The sequence below is a fragment of the Rhinolophus sinicus genome, linkage group LG07 (assembly GCF_036562045.2).
Source record: "Rhinolophus sinicus isolate RSC01 linkage group LG07, ASM3656204v1, whole genome shotgun sequence".
Classification (NCBI taxonomy): Eukaryota; Metazoa; Chordata; class Mammalia; order Chiroptera; family Rhinolophidae; genus Rhinolophus; species Rhinolophus sinicus.
The window spans coordinates 7,593,212-7,612,224 of record NC_133757.1 but is presented as its reverse complement, the minus strand read 5'-3'; the positions used below and the strand labels follow the sequence as shown (position 1 = coordinate 7,612,224).

General features: G+C 38.8%; 1 protein-coding gene and 1 non-coding gene across 16 annotated transcripts in view; both read left to right on the top strand.

Annotated features, from left to right (window-relative positions):
- PLEKHA1 (pleckstrin homology domain containing A1) overlaps window positions 1–19,013 on the top strand; it is a 58,214-nt gene that overhangs the window by 17,645 nt on the left and 21,556 nt on the right. For 11 of the 15 annotated variants that reach the window (XM_074338920.1, XM_074338918.1, XM_074338915.1 and 8 more), the window contains 4 exons: window positions 1,234–1,290; window positions 4,760–4,805; window positions 12,659–12,756; window positions 18,597–18,722. In XM_074338920.1, the coding sequence (XP_074195021.1) occupies window positions 1,234–1,290; window positions 4,760–4,805; window positions 12,659–12,756; window positions 18,597–18,722 (327 nt within the window). The remainder of the gene's footprint in view (window positions 1–1,233; window positions 1,291–4,759; window positions 4,806–12,658; window positions 12,757–18,596; window positions 18,723–19,013) is intronic. The other 4 variants (XM_074338922.1, XM_074338924.1, XM_074338923.1 and 1 more) reach the window with 1 other exon arrangement.
- Window positions 9,348–9,511, top strand: LOC141572994 (U1 spliceosomal RNA). Its single transcript, XR_012498581.1, has one exon. It is a non-coding gene; the product is annotated as a U1 spliceosomal RNA (small nuclear RNA).

The following is a 19,013-nucleotide window of genomic DNA, read 5'->3' as shown; positions in this document are numbered from 1 at the left end:
AAAGCAAGCCCAAATATATTTTTTTATATTTACGTTATTGTAAACTCAGTTAAAATCTTGCTTAATCTATAGCAGGGGAAACTTGCAAAATCAAGATTGTTTTAATTTTACTTGTGAAATATTCTATCATTTTTTCCTTTATATTTTTATTATTTTTTCCAGATTCTTTTATCTGCTTTCCCTACTTCCATCTTCCCCCTCCATAATCCATCTAATTTATTATATTACATGTTACATTAATTAAAGCACAATTTTGATTACAGAGCTGCTTACAAGCCTTCTTTAATGGTTTCAAATTCTTAACAGTATTAGTTCATTGCTACTTTGCTTTTTTTAATTAGGTTCCTCTATAATTAGGTTCTTAGTTCAAGTTCCCACACCACCATTTTCTCCTATAACCCTGTATGACCCTGTGTTACAGTCGAGCACAGCCTCTTTTCCATTCCAGTACAGAGCTTGTGGGCTTCCTCATCTGCCTGTTGTAGCTTGTCTGTTTTCTCTGCCTGGAGTAGTCTCTCTTCCGCTCTTTGTGTTTCAGATTTTTCCTTTACGACTGTTCTGTTCATTCTTCCACCCAGTCGTTCCTGATAGCCTTAGCCAGAAATGATTCTCCCTCTTCTTAGTTCTTTCTCCTTAGCTCTTTTAAGACACAAACCACATTCCAAACCTGTGAAGGAAAGAATAAAAATGTTTTGTATGCAAGTGTCAATATACATATTCCCTAGTATGGTTTAAAGAGTATCATTTAATGATTTTTTTGAAAAATGGTATCAATATAGATAAAGTATGGTGTAATAAATCTAAATATATTTAAATAGGGAAAATCCAAATACTTGATTAATTTTTTTAATAGAACAGAAGTATAGTCTTGACATTTCTTATAATTGTATTTCTTTTATGTCCCTAAATGTTTTTTCTCATTGCTTTCAGTACCAAAATCTGATCTTGTTTACAGCTATTTAAGCTCATGAGACAGAAAATAAGTTTAGCTATAATGATAAAAATGGCCTTTTAGTTATGACTGTATTAAGGTGGAACAAAATGGAGTTCAATTTTGTTATCCACACTGTCAACTTGATTTCAGACCTGGTAAATACTTGAACTGAAAAAGTTGATTTGTAAAATGTAGTATTAAAAAAATCTAACTTATTAACTTTTTAATATGTTTACATTATATTATAAAATAAATTAATCGTGGTGGATGTTAATTATGTATTAATCATTTGTTTCCAGAACCTGCCTTCTGGATCATCACGTGTTGGAGCCATTAAACTTACCTACATTTCAAAGGTAGTCTTTCTGTATTGAATTATATTTACGCTTGAATTAAAATACCTTAGAATGGGTGGGACCGCTGTCTTCCAGTAATTCATCAAAATGACCAACACAAAGGGAAACAGGAGAGGAATCTGCTGTATGTTCTCTAGGCCTTTTAGAAAACATGGAGTTGTTCCTTTGGCCACATACATGCGAGTCTACAAGAAAGGTGATATTGTAGATATCAAGGGAATGGGCACCGTTCAAAAAGGAAAGCCCCTACTAATGTTCCCATGGCAAAGCTGGAAGAGTCTGCAGTGTTACTCAGCATGCGGTTGGCATTGTTGTGAACAAACAAGTTAAGAGCAAGATTCTTGCCAAGAGGATTAATGTACGTATTGAGCGTATCAAGCACTCCAGGAGCTGAGATAGCTTCCAGAAATGTGTGAAGAAAAATGATCAGGAAAAGAAGGGAGCCAAAGAGAAAGGTACCTGAGTGCAACTGAAGCACCAGCCTCCTCCACCCAGAGAAGCACACGCTGTGGAAAGGAGCCTGAGCTGCTGGAACCCGTTCCCTATGAATTCATGGCATGATAAGTGTGAAAAAATAAAAGACCTGTTTAAAAAAAAAAACTCCCTTAGAATGGGAATGGGAATAAAAGGAGTGATTTCCTTTCTGTGTCATTTAATGACAATGTTCAGGTTCATATCATGTTGCACATAGTACTTGATGACTGTGTTTAGGATGCTGTTTGATAAAATTTGGAAGAATCTGGAGTTAACTTACAGGATGTGGCTCATTGCAAAAGTTAACATTAACTTTTATGATTCGGTATCTGAACATCAGAAGGGGAGAAATCAGTTAACAATGAGGTGCTATCTTGGGGAACTCTGGAGAGTTCTCTAAGTCTGTATTATTTAAACTGTTTCTTGTTTTCAATTTCATTACCTTTGACTTTCTGTTTCTTTATGTTTTATTTTGAGGAAAATATGAACCATCTTCATGATGAAAGAATGATTTTCCTCCTCATTTTACTTTGTCTCTACTAATTTCTGTTTTCTTTGTTGATTTTTCTGGCATTTTTGCAATACCTGTTCTTTTAAAAAAATTAGATTTGGTAAAATTTAGATTTAGTTTTTTTTCTTTTTTTTTTTAAAGATTTTTTATTGGGGAAGGGGAACAGGACTTTATTGGGGTACAGTGTGTACTTCCAGGACTTTTTTTTTTTTCCAAGTCAAGTTGTCCTTTCAATCTTAGTTGTGGAGGGTGCTGTTCAGCTTCAAGTTGTTGTCCTTTCAGTCTTAGTTGTGGAGGGCACAGCTCAGCTCCAGGTCCAGTTGCCGTTGCTAGTTGCAGGGGGCGCAGCCCACCATCCCTTGCTGGAGTCCAACCGCCAACCTTGTGGTTGAGAGGACGCGCTCTCCAACCAACTGAGCCATCTGGGAGCTCAGTGGCAGCTCAGCTCAAGGTGCCATGTTCAATCTTAGTTGCAGGGGTGCTGCCCACCATCCCTTGTGGGACTCAAGGAATCGAACTGGCAACCTTGTGGTTGAGAGCCCGCACTCCAACCAACTGAGCCATCTGGGAGGCAGCTCAGCTCAAGGTGCCGTGTTCAATCTTAGTTGCAGGGGGCCGAGCCCACCATCCCTTGGGGATTCGAGGAGTTGAACCGGCACCCTTGTGGTTGAGAGCCCACTGGCCCATGTGGGAATCGAACCTCCAGCCTTTGGAGTTAGGAGCACAGAGCTCCAACCACCTGAGCCACCGGGCTGGCCCTAGATTTAGTTTTTATCCTTATTTTCTTTTATTCATGTTTTGGGAACTGAGATAGAGATGCTAAGGAGAGCTAATAGCTCTGTGAGTTTTTTGTGTTTTACACATTTGTTGACTTAAGACATAAGATGTGAAAAGTACCAACACAATATGATTAAATAATACGCATATGCATACTATGTTGCATATACTAGAATTTGTTAGGAAAGGTCTTCAACCGGGGACCAATTTGCAAGTGTTGCCTCTGTTTAAAAGATACTTTTATAAATATTTTATCAGTATAACAAAAGACCGATGCATTCTCATTGATAAAAACAAAAACAAAAAACAAATTAGCCCTTGGACAATAAAGATTACATATTTAAAGGGAAACATTATATTAAGGCCACATTACGGAAATTTATAAGACAGATATTGTTTAAGTTTACCTCAAGTGCTCCTGTAAATTAAAACATTTACTAAATGCTTCAGGGTATCTTGCAGCTTAACTTCTATAGAGACTATTATTAGCAAGCATAAAATTCCATTATAAAGTAAGTTCTAGATCCTCAGTTTGCCTGGTTGCCTGCAGTATATGTGTACTGTAGTGTAAATATGCTGCTAGCGTTTTTGGCTCTCAATGAGTGATATGGAAAGGACTATTTGATTGAATAGGCATTTGAGGGGGAAATTGCCCATCAGCTTGTATCTTTTCAGTTACTTATTGCCTGGTCTTTTTAAAAATAGGAGCTCTTTTGAAAAATAAATTATTAACTAAGCAAGCAGGCTGACTGGCCAGCTGCTTTTCCTTTCTCCGTTGCTTTCCCCTTTAAAATATAACCTCTGTAGTTCTGTTAACTTTCATCTCTGTCCCACAGCTTACGGAAGTTTGAATTGTACAGTTTGTTCTCTACTTTAGACATGCCACTTTTTTTCCCCAGAATTTATTCCTGGAACAGATTTCAGTGTGACTCAGAGCTGTGAATTCATAAGTTGGGATCAGTCAGAAACCCCAGACGTAAGGTTGCTTTTGAAGACACAAAACAGATGCTACAAGCGTCGGTCCTGACCCTGGGCAGCAGCGTGGCAGTGGGCAGTGAATAGGCTCCATGAGAACTACTTTACTTAAAGGGATAGCAGCTCCCGGTGCCACTCGTTTCTTCACCTTGTGAAAGGAACCCTGTGCTTCATTTAGCAAAGTGACCCCCTTATCCCTGGGTATTCTAATATACAAGAGGGGATCCAGTGCCATTTTGATTTCCTCATTGCAGATCAATGCCTTCTGAATTTTTGGACTTTTTAGTATATGATCTTCCCCTTGCCCACCATTATTTTTTCTTATAGTTCACAGCTAATTTATACATCTACAATTTGGGAAGAATTCATAGTTTCTATAGAGTATTCATTGAGGGTATTTTGAACATTATGTTAAACTAAAAGTGTTTATGTGTGTGACATAAACTTTAATTGTTTACTTTCAATTTCTTCACATTTCCTTTGAAGAAAAAACAAGTTTGTTCAAAGAGAACATGGAAGTACCAGTTGTTATAAACATCTTACAGTTAGGACCCATATTCTAGATTTAATTTGCATTTCTTTTTCAGTTTCCTTTCAAATTTAATTTTAGATGTGTGTGCCAAATGTGTATGACTATTGGGAAATTATTCACATAGAAGTTTACACCGTATTTAAGGCTGGTTATAGTAGCATATGAAGAAGTGAGTGACTTACCTCTCTCTTTCTTGTTAGGTTAGCGATGCAACTAAGCTAAGGCCAAAAGCTGAGTTCTGTTTTGGTAAGTAGCCATATTTTGTATGTTATATTTTAAGTTAGACCAATATAATTATACCATAGTGTGAAAGAAAATAGTCACTGAAAACTACACAACTAAAACCTAATGGCTAGTGAATTATGCTAAGGTAAAGTCCCTTGAAACCACCACCTAAGGGAAGAAATCAAAGTGCTCCCTCACCTGACGCCTGTCCTGTGTCCCGTCCCGGGCACAGCCTCCTCCCTCGACCCACGTGTGTCATTGTCTAGGTCTTTATAGTCAGCACCTCTAGCGAGAGTTCAGGTGATTTTGTACCTTCTACCTTGTTTTATTCTATAGTAAATACATAACTAATGGGAAGGATTTGGTTTTCGGGTTGTGGGTAATGGAAAGTTTACAGTTGGGGGTAATTGAGGGTATCTGGTTAGCTTGTTCATCAGACATTTGATGAATATCTAATACACGTTCACTGCGCTTGGCGCTGGGGCTACGAGAATAATAAGACGCAGTTGCGGCCCTTCAGACCCTCACAGGCTGGTTGTCTCACTGACAGATGCAATACCAGGTACTAAGTGCATCGATTACAGTCACTAGATAAAGCAGTGGTCCATCTATTTGAAAAGCACAAAGGAAGCACTTCACATCCTTATCGGGGATCTTGGTGGTCGGAGTCACACTGAATGAAGAAGCCCTGGAGTTGGGGGCCAGCTCACCCTGGTTGTCCTTAACCATTGGGTAGGGAAGGTGGGACCTCATGGACAGGCATGCAGAGCAGAGAGCGCGGTGTGTGGGGGGCACTGAGCGCGGAATGAAGCTGGAGGGCTGGAGAGAGACTGGAAAGGAGACAGGCAGGCAGAAGTTGGGGTGTAATATGTTGACAGGTGATTTTTCTTTTTTTAAAAAACAAGAGGTGAGAAATTAGCATCTAGAAAGTAGACATAAGGGGAAGGTAGGCTTCTGTTTGTATGGTTAAGAGAGTTTTGATGCAGGTAGATTAGTTGAGTGGTTTTCAAACTACTACCCTTACGTTAGGGCCTGAGTTAGGGTGGAGAAAGGAAGGATGAAAAACATGAGAAGGAAAAGTGCAGGGACTTGGTGACTGGATGTGTGGGAGTTGAGGGAAGAGAGAGGTGTCAGGTAGGTTTGCTTCAAGTAAAGAAATGAGGAATGAAGGAGAATGGGTTAGGTAGGGTGAAATGTTTGGTAAGGAGTTTGACATGGTGGGAAACAGCCAAGTGGAATGTTCTGATGACAGTAATTGAGGACTGGATGGAACTTGAAGATGAAGAAGAATGGAGAAATTTGGAATCTTAAAATCGTGGGTGACAGTTGAAGCCGGGAGAATTGATCCACTCTCCTGGAGTATATTAGTGGACATTAGTGATGGAAGGGACAGAAGTTAGGACATCAGAAGGGACTATGTTACGTTAAAGTCAAGATACTTCTTAGAGTAGAGTTGATGTTAAAGTTCTTTGTTCTCTTTTGCGTGAGAAGGGCAGGTTTGTTCTGTAGGCAGTACATTAGGGAGAGCATCTGTTGGCGGTGATGAAAGTGGGGTATGATCAGGATGTGATAGAGTATTCAGAGAACCCTCTGTATTGCTTTTATCACCACTAAGAAACACACTCTTGACAAAGTCTTTTTAATGTAAAATCTCAAACTTACGGTTTGAAGGAACAGGAATATATAGTAATAGATTAGATACTCAGTCATCGGGGTTGTATATGGGTGATTTTAGTTGGAACCAAAGGTTACAATTAGTTATTTATTGGTCTGCCAATAGTTTATTAGTCCTCTGCTACTAGACAGGGTGGAGAAAAGATTCATAAATGCCTGCCTTTGGCGGGAGACGCTGGCATCTAAGATGGAACCACCACTTCCATTCACAATGGCAACATTAAGACTTTTCCACCTCTGTGTCCTCCCAGATTGCCCCAAAACTATGAGAACAAGAAGTAAACTATCTTTGATGAAACTAGCAGATACCTGTAATCCACAGTGTAGAAAGATGGAAAGTGGAAGATGGAGGAATGGTACACAACTCGGTGGAGCAGAAGAAGAGACCAATGAAAAGCTAGCCATTTCAGTCCTTCCCACACTCCAGCTCTAGGTAGACCTAGGGCTGGGTATTGTCAAGGGAAGCAACGGTGAGGAGGGGCTGAAAAAAGGGACTTTGTTTGAACATCTGTATAAGAAACAACCTCAGTCTCTACCTCCATCTGGCTCAGTTAGGCAGCTACCCTTCACCCATCCCATCAGGAAATGTTATGTGTAGTAGCTCCAGAAATAGAATCAGTGAGTCTCTGTGCTTGGGGACACTAGTCCCAGATGAGGGGAGAGATGAGGCATGAAACTGAAAATAGGATTAAATGAAAATCTGCACACTGAATGCAACCTTTTCCTGTGTCCATCCCCAGAGCATTGGGCAGCCAGGTGTAGGTGGAATAAGCATCTGAATACCCTAGAGAAGGGAGCCGTGGGTACTGACATCTGGGCATTTCTGCTGGAAGAGCTCGTTGTGCAGTGGAGTCCACCAGTCAACAACCCTACATACATTCAAGAGAGCTTCCAATCAGTATCGTAGCACCTTGTTTTTAAATATGAATGGATGGCCCAAGATTATATGACATTTGAGGGGAGAGATCTATCAAATAGAAAAAGAAGCATGAGACAAATGCAAAATTCAGAAAACGTCAAAAAAAATCTAAAAGAATAAAGACAAAGATAGATAATAAATAAGAAAATTAGAGGTTTCATTAATAAAGTCCAACGTCTGACTGAGGAGCGGATAGAGAAAGAAGAGAGAAAATTGACAAATAAAATGATAAAATGCCTCATAACCATTTGGCCCATGATCAGTTGACCCCAGTTTGTGAGATGATTATTGTTTGCAGTCAAGCTAATATCTTTGCTTCAAGTTTTATCCATTCGATCTATCCACTCCGATGGTAAAGATTTGAAATGAAATAAAGAAGTACTCGAGGAAAAGGTAGTAAGGACACAGACCTTTGGATGTATTCATTACACACGAAGCCCTTGCTTTAAAAGCATGGCAACTTCCTGCTTTCGTACAGTTGTTTCTTTTTTTTTTAATCAAAGTTTTCTTTCTTTCTTTCTTTCCTTGTTCCCTCCCCCAACATGGCTAACATGCTCCTTTTCAGTAATTTGCTTTACATGTTCCGTGATGCTTTCTTACTTGGAAATCTCCAGATGATGATAAAGAAGATCTATTTTGTCCCAAGCACTATGCTAGTTTCTTTATATACGTCATCTCCATCCTTCAAGGAACAAATGGGTGGCATTCCGCTTCATAGATGAGAGAAAACGGGGCTCAGAGAGACTAAATAATTTTTATAAGATGATACTGCTAATAAGTGCATGAGCCAGTCAGGTCTGACTGACTCCAGCCTCTGATTTTTTAACTCCCATCACGTCCCTGCCTCTTCCTGCCATGAAATAATAAGACTTAAAGTACATGAATTTTATTCAGATTGTGAGGTGTGCTAAAAGTCCTTTTAGTGGTATATTCTCTTCCTTACCTTAAAAGAGGTCCTTACATAAATGCTATTCATTGAAAACTGTACTAGGCACTTACTTTGTAGCAGGTGTCGTGTATTAATTACTAAGTGCTTAGAGTTTCACTCTTCAGGTGCTCTAAGCAGATGTCCAAAACAGTTAGTTTTGAGAGGAAGAAGCCATTATGAGGAGAACTCAGCTTCAGCCTAAGCTGGGGAGAGATTATGAAAGGACGCTTTACTAATTGTTAGAAATTAAAAACATTAGCTAAATATTGACATTGTCCTAGTGAGTTACTAATTTATCTTAATTTTTATTTATGGCATTTATAATTTCTCCAGTATCTAATAAGATATGAAAGAACTGATTTACAGTGTTTTAAATTTCTTTAGTTTCCAGACTAGTTGTTTTATAGCATTTCACAAGAAATGATTTGATTTCCTTTCTAAAACCTTCATCTCAATTCAAAGAAGCTCTTGTTTAGTGTCTTGGTCTCAGTTCCAATTTCAAAATCTTCTGCATTTGAGAAATAACTTCTTTTTCCTTGAGAACTTCCATTTCCTGTTTCCCTCATTCATATTCAACTGAATGCTAGTTTTTAAAATTTTGATGGAGATTTTTGGAAATTATTATTTTATTTCAAAAATTGCAACAGTGTAGCTATTCAGATGCCTTGGCTCCTAGAATAAATAATGTATATGTTTTAAAAAATAAATGCATATGATGTATAATTAATAAGCTATAATTCAAGAGTTGACTAGGGTAGTTTGTAGACAACTGTATATTTAGAGGTGGGCTTTGCTTTATACAAGTAGATAGTCACTAAAGGGGCATATATAAATTTAATTGCATAAAAGTTCCAAATGTACTAAGATTTTAAATAGAAAATACCATGTTTTCCCAAAAATAAGACATAGCCGGACAATCAGCTCTAATACATCTTTTGGAACAAAAATTAATATAAGACCTGGTCTTATTTTACTATAAGACCGGATCTTATATAATGTAATATAATATAATATAGCATAATATAATATAAGACTGGGTGTCATACTTACCTGGCAGGGGAGATACCGTGATCACGAAGGTGGTTTTCCCAGGGCGAGGCTTATCCATTGCACTCTGGATGTGCTGACCCCTGCAATTTCCCCAAATGTGGGAAATTCGACTGCATAATTTGTGGTAGTGGGGAACTGCGTTCGCGCTCTCCCCTAAAAGAAAAAGAAAAAGACTGGGTCTTATATTAATTTTTGCTCTCAAAGACACATGAGAGCTGATTGCCTGCCTAGGTCTTATTTTCAGGGAAGCACAGTACATAAACTCTGGAAAAATAAAGGGGTTTATTTTTATAATTTTGAGTTGGGGAGATTTTCTGTGTTTTTTTTTTAATTAAAGTTTATTGTGGTAATAATTGTTAGTAAAGTTACATAGATTTCAGGTGTACAATTCTGTATTACATCATCTGTAAATCACATTGTGTGTTCACCACCCAGAGGGCTGTTTCATTCTTCATTTCTTTTATTGAGTTCTTAATCTCCAGAAATTCTATTTGATTCTTTTTAAAAATTTCAATCTCTTTGGTAAAATGTTCATTTTGTTCTTTGATTGTGTTTCTGAGTTCATTAAACTGCTTGTCTGTATTTTCTTCCATCTCGTTGAGTTTTTTAAGAACTGTAATCTTGAATTCTCGGTCATTTGTCACATATTTCCATGTCTTTAAGTTCATTTTCTGGATACTTTTCATTTTCTTTATGAGCTGTCTTGTTGCCTTGGTTGTTCATGGCCATAAGTGATTTATTATTTCTCTTCCTAGACATCTGCAGGAGTGGCTTCTGCAACAGGTTGATAGGAAGAGGTCTTTCTTTTGTTTTCCATTACGTGTTTGTAGAATGTTTTATTTTCTCTCCTACTGCAGCCTTTTATTCTCTCACACTCTAGTGTTATATTTTCTTTGCAGTATTCTGGCTTCTCACACAATGGGGGATTCCCTGGAAGGTGGGCTTCTCTGTGAACAGTCGCCTGGGTTATAGGGCACCGCCTCCGTGGGGGATGTGGAGAGCTTCTGAAGTTCCTAAGCTCTTCCTGCACCAGATTCAGAGCCCGTATGTTTCAGCAGTTCTGTTTACTCCTGCAGGGATCCGCCCAGATAGGTGGGGTCAGGGGCAGGGTGAGTTGTGAGAGGTGGCCCAGAGCAATGGCGCTGACCACCACCACAGCCAGTCCTGCTTCCACAGCTCCCTCCCCTTTGCCGGAACTAGTTGGGCTGCGTATCTGTGCCTGCGGTCCACAGGTCTCAGAACAGCAAATATTCTGTTCTTTTGATCTGAGACTGCTACTGTTCTGCTTCTAGCAGTAGGCAGGTGGGGGCGGGGCGAGCTCTGAGAGGTTAGGGAGGTGGCGGCTAGTCTCAGTGCCTAAGGCTTCCGTTCTCTGCTCAGCAGTGAGGGCTTAAACCACCGTTTGCAGCCTTCTTCCCTCAGTCTTTTCTCCACGGTCTCTGCTGTGAACGTTGGGTTCAGCCATGTTATATGCTGCCCCCTCAGCCCTGTGGGCCATAAGCGGAGCCCTAGCAGTCCGAGTTCTTCCCTCTCCCACAGCTACGGTAGTTCTGGGATGCAGCGAGCTCGGAGCACTGATCTAGGTCTGTGTCCTGTGCCCGCGTGGCTCCGTCTCCGTACTTCTCCCTTCCCTCTTCCCCCCCGCTCATGCGATTCGCCCACCTTTAGGTGAATTCAGTAGTGGGCCTCTTCATCTTGCCTGTCTGCTGTGCAGGGAGTCCTTTGTGGAGTTATAGTTGTTCCATTTGTTGTAAATTCCAGGGGAGATTTGAAGAGGCTCACCTCACGCCACCATTTTTATGATGTCCCTGGGGAGATTTTCTAAGTACGAAAGCAAGAGTCACTAAAGGGAAAGGAAAAGATTGATAGAATATTTCTGTTTGATAAAAGATACAGTGAACAAAGTGAAAAAACAAATGACAAACTAGAAAAAGTACTTGAAATAAAACAGAAAGGATTAATATAAAAGCTCTTATAAATCAATAAAAAAATAAATGAACAACTCAGGAGAAATATGGATAAAGAAAATACACAAAACTCACAAAACAAATACATATGGCCAATAAAACATATAAAACTAGTTCATCTTAATAATCAAAGACATTCTAATTTAAACAAGGTAGAATAATTCACTGAATAGATAGTCGAAGAATGCTAGTATTAATCAGGGGCCAGTCAGAAAAACACCAGGAAATTTGTTATAGGGAATTGATAACTGATATATTGGAAGGCTGAAAAACACACAAAGGGAATGCTGAAGTAACCTAAACCACAAATTAGAAACTGAATGAGGCAGCTATCACCCCCCAGGGCTGGAGAGACTAAAGGAAGAGGTAGTATTACCAGAACCTTTGGAGGAAGGGCTACCATGGATTTACCGTGTTTTCCCAAAAATAAGACTTTACCAGAAAATAAGCCCTTGCATGATTTTTCAGGATAACATCCCCTGAACATAAGCCCTAATGCGTCTTTTGGAACAAAAATTAATATAAGACCCGGTCTTATTTTCGGGGAAACACAGTAGTGACTGGTGTGATGGGACTGCAAGGCTGGTGTAGGGAGCAGAAGTAGCTGGTTGTGTGTGCCCGGGCTGCTGCAGCTGGAGGGAGGTCAGCAAGAGCAGGGATGTGAAAGAGTTTCCTCTCCTTACCTCTCCCACCATCAGTATCCCATCAGTACCCCATTAGCAGAACATGACCCCAGCTAGCAACCAAGGCTAGGAAGTAATTGTTTGCAGACTCCCAGCCCCAATGTCACAAAGCCTTGGGAAGCTGCAGACATATACAGAAGCAGCACTGGTGCGAATAGCCAGTGCTGGTGAGGAGTATTAGATGAAAGAGGTCTGTGCATGCGCTAGTGGTAGGAATATAAAGGGATTCAACCTTTTGGGAAATAATTTGCCAATATCTGTACAAATTTTTAATGTGAATTCCCTTTGATTCAACAAGTCTAAGTTAAGAAATTTATCCTATTGAAATGCTAGCCCAAGCATGGAGAAATGTAGGTATATGATATTTCATTGGGATAATTCCAGAAATTGGAAATAGCCTAAATGTCTATCATTAGGGGATTGGCTAAATACATTGTGGTATTTTCATTTAATGAAAAACGTGGCCATTAAAAATAAAGTTTTACCTATGTTATTGAGTGATAATAGCAGTATTATATGTGGTCTAACATTTTGTCAAATCTGAGAGAGTCACAGTATTGAACCTGGCATAGTTTTTCAGCTGCTGCAAACATAAACTTAGAGGTAACAAGTGCAAAATTTCGTGTGTTGTAGTTTATTTTTTCTCTCAACAGTTATGAATGCAGGGATGAGGAAATATTTCCTACAAGCTAATGATCAGCAGGACCTAGTAGAATGGGTAAATGTGTTGAACAAAGCTATAAAAATTACAGTAAGTATTTTTTTTTTTTAATTTTTAATGTCTGGAAGTAATCTTTACATTTTGAAAATACACCTACTGAATAATAACTGAATTACCAATAGGCTGCATACTCAAAGTTTATTTAAAAGACAGGTGTATATAATGTGGATACATTTTCTTGTGCTTGGTGTATCTAGGCCCTCAAAATCAGCCCATAAATGCCTTTTTAACCCATTATATGCCTGACAAGGGTGTACACTACTTTAGATTTTAACCACTGCTTACAATAATGTTTGCATTATTGTAGGGGAAAATGCATGGTAGAGTTCTGCCTTGAGGTTATGTCCCCCGTGTGTGTCCCCCCCCCCCCCCAGTAGAATAAGAGGCTTCCTGCACCAGCAACAAAAGTAGGCGTTCCTGTCTTCTAAGTCATGACTGGGATTGGTGTTCCACAGAGTAGGAGTTGAAGACAGGAGCAGGACGGGTGAAGGGCTTAGAAATGAGGAACAGGGTTAGGGACTGATCTGAAGAGCTGTGGCAGCCAGAGGGTCCTGCCCACGTGGCCCTTGGGCAGTTTGTCTTAGACTCTAAACTTGTAGCAGCGCCCACTTTTTTCTCTTGGTTCCAGAGCTTGCTACCTTTCCACTCTTTTTCTATGCTCCAATTTCCTGCTTCCCACCGGCCCTCTCTTTCTGGTTTTCTGATAAACATTAATCTGTATTGATTATTTACAGTGTGCCAGGCCTTGCACTGAGGTTTTACCTAAGTTATCTGTAAGAGTGAGCTTAGGAGGAGTCGCTTGCACAGGTTTCATAGCTGGTAAGTTGTGGGGCTGAGACTCTAACCCAGTCTGACTCTGGAGCCTGACTCTGGAGCACATGCCTCACTGCTTCCTGAGAAAAGAGCTCTTTCCTTATTCTCTGTCCCTAAAGCAAAAGCACACTTTTCTGCAAGAGCTTATGACTGATGATGACAAGCAAATACAGGTTCTGTCCCCTGGTTATACTTCTTACCTTTGTCCTCCTGCTGCACTGGTAGAAAAGGACATAGTAGGCCCATGTGGAAAGGCTCAGGGAGGAATTCCTCTGTGAGCTTCGTGTAAATTGAAGTGTGTTTTCACTAAAGTGCAGTTATTTTACTGACCCCAAATAGCTTATTCTCAAAACACATGTCCTGAAAGTCAGCATATGTTAGTCACTTGTTAGTTTCCATCTAAAATGGATTCCATATTTACATCACAACACAGTAAAGAGTTAACATAACTGAAGCTGTTCTCAGCGCTAAGTCGAATTTTTGGTCTTGCACCAGAACAGCTTGTTACCACATGACAGAAAACACCCACGCACCGCGTCTGATCTGTGCATGAAGTGGAAGTTATTTTAGGTTTGTGCAGTTTCAGGAAAGCAATTTTTTGAACAAATTCAGAAGTGGATAGTCTTGAAAAGTTTTTGCTGGTTGCTTTTAACTCTTCTGATAAATATTCCCTATTTGGAAAATTTCTGTAGAAAGACAATATATAGTAATTTTATGAATTAATTCATTTTTTACAATTTGCAATAAAAAGCAGCACTGATTTCTTAGTGCTTTAAGAGAAAAGGTAGTGACTGGTCTCAGACTTTTCACCATTTGAGTTAGTGGTATAAAAATGATCTTATACATATGGCACTGTTAAGCTTATTTGATGCAAGAGAAGCTGATCAGGGATTGGGTAATGCTCCAAAAGTATGCAGACTTTTAAATAGCTTTTATTGTCTTGCAGCTTTGTTTTACATGTTGAATTTTTATGTTTTTTCAAGATAAATCAATTGGTATTCATGTTTTTATAATTCAAATTTAGAGAATATAAATATACATAAGATATAAAATTCCTTAGCATATCAAAAAAGTGGTATAACTACAAGTATATTAAAGTAAATATAGAGTGGACAGCACTCAACTAAAAGTCATCTTTATAGAGATACACATTTAACTCTTAGTCTAGCAATGGCAGAATTTCCCATGCTTTAATAAGATACATTTTATTTAATTTTAGCCCTTAAAAAAATCTTAGCAGTTTTAATTTCGTATGCATTTTACACATGTCCATGTTATTAGGGTGTGGTAGCTCTAGTTTGTCGTACTTCCCTATGGAAATTGCTGATGATTTACATGTAGATTTCTCTGAAAAATTAGAGTTTACATTTGAGTATATGTGCAGTTTACCTTTGTGTGGAATCATTCCAGATGATGATTTGGTCAACTGTGTAATTTATTGTCATGAAGAGGACACTGTGACATACAAACTTAAGATTGTTGGAAATCCCAAATGAGATTTGGAAGTATGTAGTTTCAGAATAGGAGTGGGTGGTTAGAGCTAGTGACTGTGAGGGAATGGGGGTGATTTCCGTGCTTCCTGGTTATAGTACCTTGCCATCGTAATGGCCTCTCCTCTGACGCCAGCGTCTCGCTTTGCTGAAGTCTGTATGAATGTGTGACAATGGCTGCCTTTAAAACATTTTTTTCTCCGTATTGAAAAAGAAAAGAAAAGAAAAAAAGAGTAGTAGTAGAGGAACCAATCCTGCACTTATCAGTGACTAAAGTTTGGAAAATCCAATTTTAAAGCGTGCTTTCAGCTATTCATTTATATTAATAACAATATAGATATTGTGGTCTCTGGCCCATTATTATTAAGAAATGTCCAAGATGTATATGGTATATTCCTAGAAAGAAACCCACTCTTTTTTAAAATAGTGTCTTTTTCCACCAAAGATTTTAATTTAAAATGAATATTAGATTTTAATCTAAAAATTAATGTTTTAAAAATTGTGGCAGCATTCCACACTTTTTTATAATTTGCAACTGGGAGCAAGTAGAGGAGGCTGAATACAGGACTTTGGTCCTCACAGACTAGTATATGTGCCCCAGAGTGCCAGGCCTTACTTCCACTTTATATTCGAGTGTTTCAACTGGCACGTCAGGGGTAGAACCCTCAGAAAGATCATAATACCCAGGAGTTTGTGTGTAAACATCTTAGGTTTCAATCCTCAAGCTCTGTCATTAATCTTCATTTTGTTTATCCCTCTATTCTCTAGTCATTTTTTTTACCTTTTCTTTAATTACTATCAGAATTTCCTATTATTTGGATCACATGTAAATGCCTGCTAAAAATACATTCACATCTCTCAAAAGCAGTCACAATAAAAAGGATAGAAAGCAAGGGAGAGAGAGAAAGGCTACTGGCAGTGACACCAAGCCCGTGTAGTGTGTTTGATACTTGCTGTTTGCCTGATGAGTCACTTTTCTGATTCTCATGTATGGTGTCTGGCCTTTTTTTTTTGGGGGGGGGGGGGCGTGGGTCGGGTACTAAAAATGTGTTTTTTTAATGGCTGAATTTAGACTAATTTTCATTCAGAATTTTAAAGAAAGTTACCACATTCATGGGTATTTTGCTTGTATAAGGTGATTATAATTTAGCTATTTTTGTTATAAAATGCAATTCTGAGTTAATTCTTAAACTCTATCATTGGAATTATGCTGTATTTAGCATTCAGTTTTATTGTAAGGACAAATGAGTTGCGTTGGACTTAACAGCACAGGCAAAGATTTTCAGTAGTAACTCATTTCTGGAAGGAAAATGGAAAAACCAATATAAATTTCATTATGTATTTTAGGGTGATATTCAAGGTTTTTCTTAGGAAATTCTCATGCATGACTAAACTCAATTTCTTGAGAGAGGGAATAACGACTTTTCATATGGCTCACCTTTTAACAGCACGTTTCAGCTCATACAGTGAATGGTTAATTTTCTCGGTTGTCAGATTTTCTTAATGCTATTTTCTGTCTTTAATGGGATGCCTTGGCCACGTTTTCTGTATCCAAATAATTTAAATACATGATGCTGTTCATTAGAAAACACCGTGGGCTTCTTAGTAAATTGTTTGTGGGTGTTGTATCCTTTGCAGCCCGTTCACACGTATGTGTTTGTGGGAATCTTTTCAAGTAAAATTTGTCCATTGTCACACTACCTTTAACAAGCACTCCAAAACATGCAAACTCTTAGGAAAACAACTCTTAGAAGAATTCAGGAGGCATTCCCCGTCAGGATGCATTTCTCTTCCTTTTCTTTCCTACTTCTCAGCTCTCTTTTTTCTGCCAGTGACTGGCATTGTCCTGTAAATACGGATGAGAGGGGGGAGGGTTGGGTTTGAGGCCTGGGGAGAAAGCCTTGACGGGAAGCATCTTAAGGGACGTGGGATTGGGAAGGAGAGAAGAGGGAGTTCCAGAAGTCACCCAAGACAAGTTATCCCTGCCCGTAAATTACATTTATGTGGATTGGGCTCTGCTACAGCTCAGCGTCCTCGCATACATACATAGACCGTGTTGGCCCAGTCGTTGGCAAGAGGCTTCTTTGTAAAGCCTTGTCTGCCAACACTGTCGTCTACCTGCTTTTCCAACAAACCCAGTGGGAGTAGCCTCATAAAAGAGCACAGTCTTTGGAGCAGTGTTTCTCAAAGTGTGGTTTATAAAACACCTTCCTCCGAAAAACCTGGTATTCCTGCTTCAGGCACAGTTTTGTGGACTGCACTGCAGATGTACTGAATCAGAATTTCTGGGTATGGAGCCTGGGGACCAGAAGTTTTTAATAATGTTCCTGGGTGAGACTTCACACACATAAAGCTCAAGAAACCTCGCTGCTTTGAAATCGTTAATAAATGGTTTGGGTCTTTGAATGCGGTGCGAATGGTGTTCTCTGAAGCTGCCAGGACCCTGTATGACAGACAAGTTACTTATTACTTAATTTTCAATGAAATGTTTTTACACCACTACTCCTGTGCTTGTCGGTAATATTTGTCACAATGTTTCTGAAAGAATGCAAGATCCTCAAATGCCCTTTAATCTTTGGAGAGAGATTAAATATCACGTTCAGCATCATAATTGGTGCTGAGCCTATTTCACTATGTTTTATTCAAAGCCTTAAAAATTTATAATTCAAATACAGACTATATGAAACAGTCTATTGACAGGAATAGTGATTAAGCAAGTACCTTATTCCCTGAGTAAGCCACATAAGAAAAACTAAAATGTATGTTAAACATTTGCAATGATTTTGATTGCACTTTAGTGAGGTGTTAATAGATGAAATTCTACTGCTGTCACAGTCATTGTTTGTTTATACTTGTGAGTGATTTATCACTGATACAAGTATTGGAATTCCTTTTTAAAATTCCTAATAAGTTTTAAGTTAATTTGAACATTATGACTTTTAATTTATGTTAAATATTCTGTTTTCCTGCTGATTTTGGATTCATCCATCAAGTCAGTCTTTCAGCATTTGTTGACTGCTTACTATGTGCTCAGGAATAGACTGTCCTGAAGCCAGTGCTGATGACTTTCCACAGTCCCCACCCTCAGGGACAGTGCAGAGTCTTGGGTAAGAAAGGATGGAAGGGAAAGCTAACAGTGCCGAGCTGCAGGACAGTGTTAAGTGCTCTGATAAACAGGGGTGTCATACATATAGTGGTTGAGTGTGGAAGAGAGTTGCACAAACTTAGCTGGAACATAGTACAGTCAGGATGTGAACCTACGTTCCCTAACGCCTGAGCCTCTGTTTTCTTAACACTACTATGGAAGTACCGCCCTATGCATAGGGTTGGACAGGAGGATTCAATGAGAAAATGTATGAAATAGCACTCGGTAAATAATGGCTGTATTATGCAGTATTACAGAAGAATTTGTATGGGAACTTAAAGGGGTACATCCACATATACTGTCAATAATTTTTTAAAATGTTAGTTACTTATAAATAGGCTATTAGTTGGAAATTCTGGGATAAAAGAGGGTATCATATGTAATGCTAGTTGCAAAGCCATGCGTTTGACTTATTATTTTAGGTACCAAAGCAGTCAGACTCGCAGCCTCATTCTGATAACCTGAGTCGCCAAGGTGAATGTGGGAAGAAGCAGGTGTCTTACAGAACTGACATTGTTGGTGGTGTACCCATCATCACCCCAACTCAGGTAATGAATTAATTCTTCTACTGTGTGATGATGTAATTACTGTATATTGATTCTGTATTGTTAGCCAGACTAAAACAGTACATCTTCACTGAATTAACAGTCAGTACAAAAAGACCTATGTTTGTTTCTTATTTCAAAAGTGTTTATTGTAAAAATAATTTGGAAGTCACAAACAAATGAGCCTTTTTTCTGTGTACTTTTGCCCCCAGAAAAGAGATACAGTTGAACCTTGAACAACACGGTTTGAACTGCACAAGTCTATTTATATGCAGATTTTTCAGTAAGCACCTT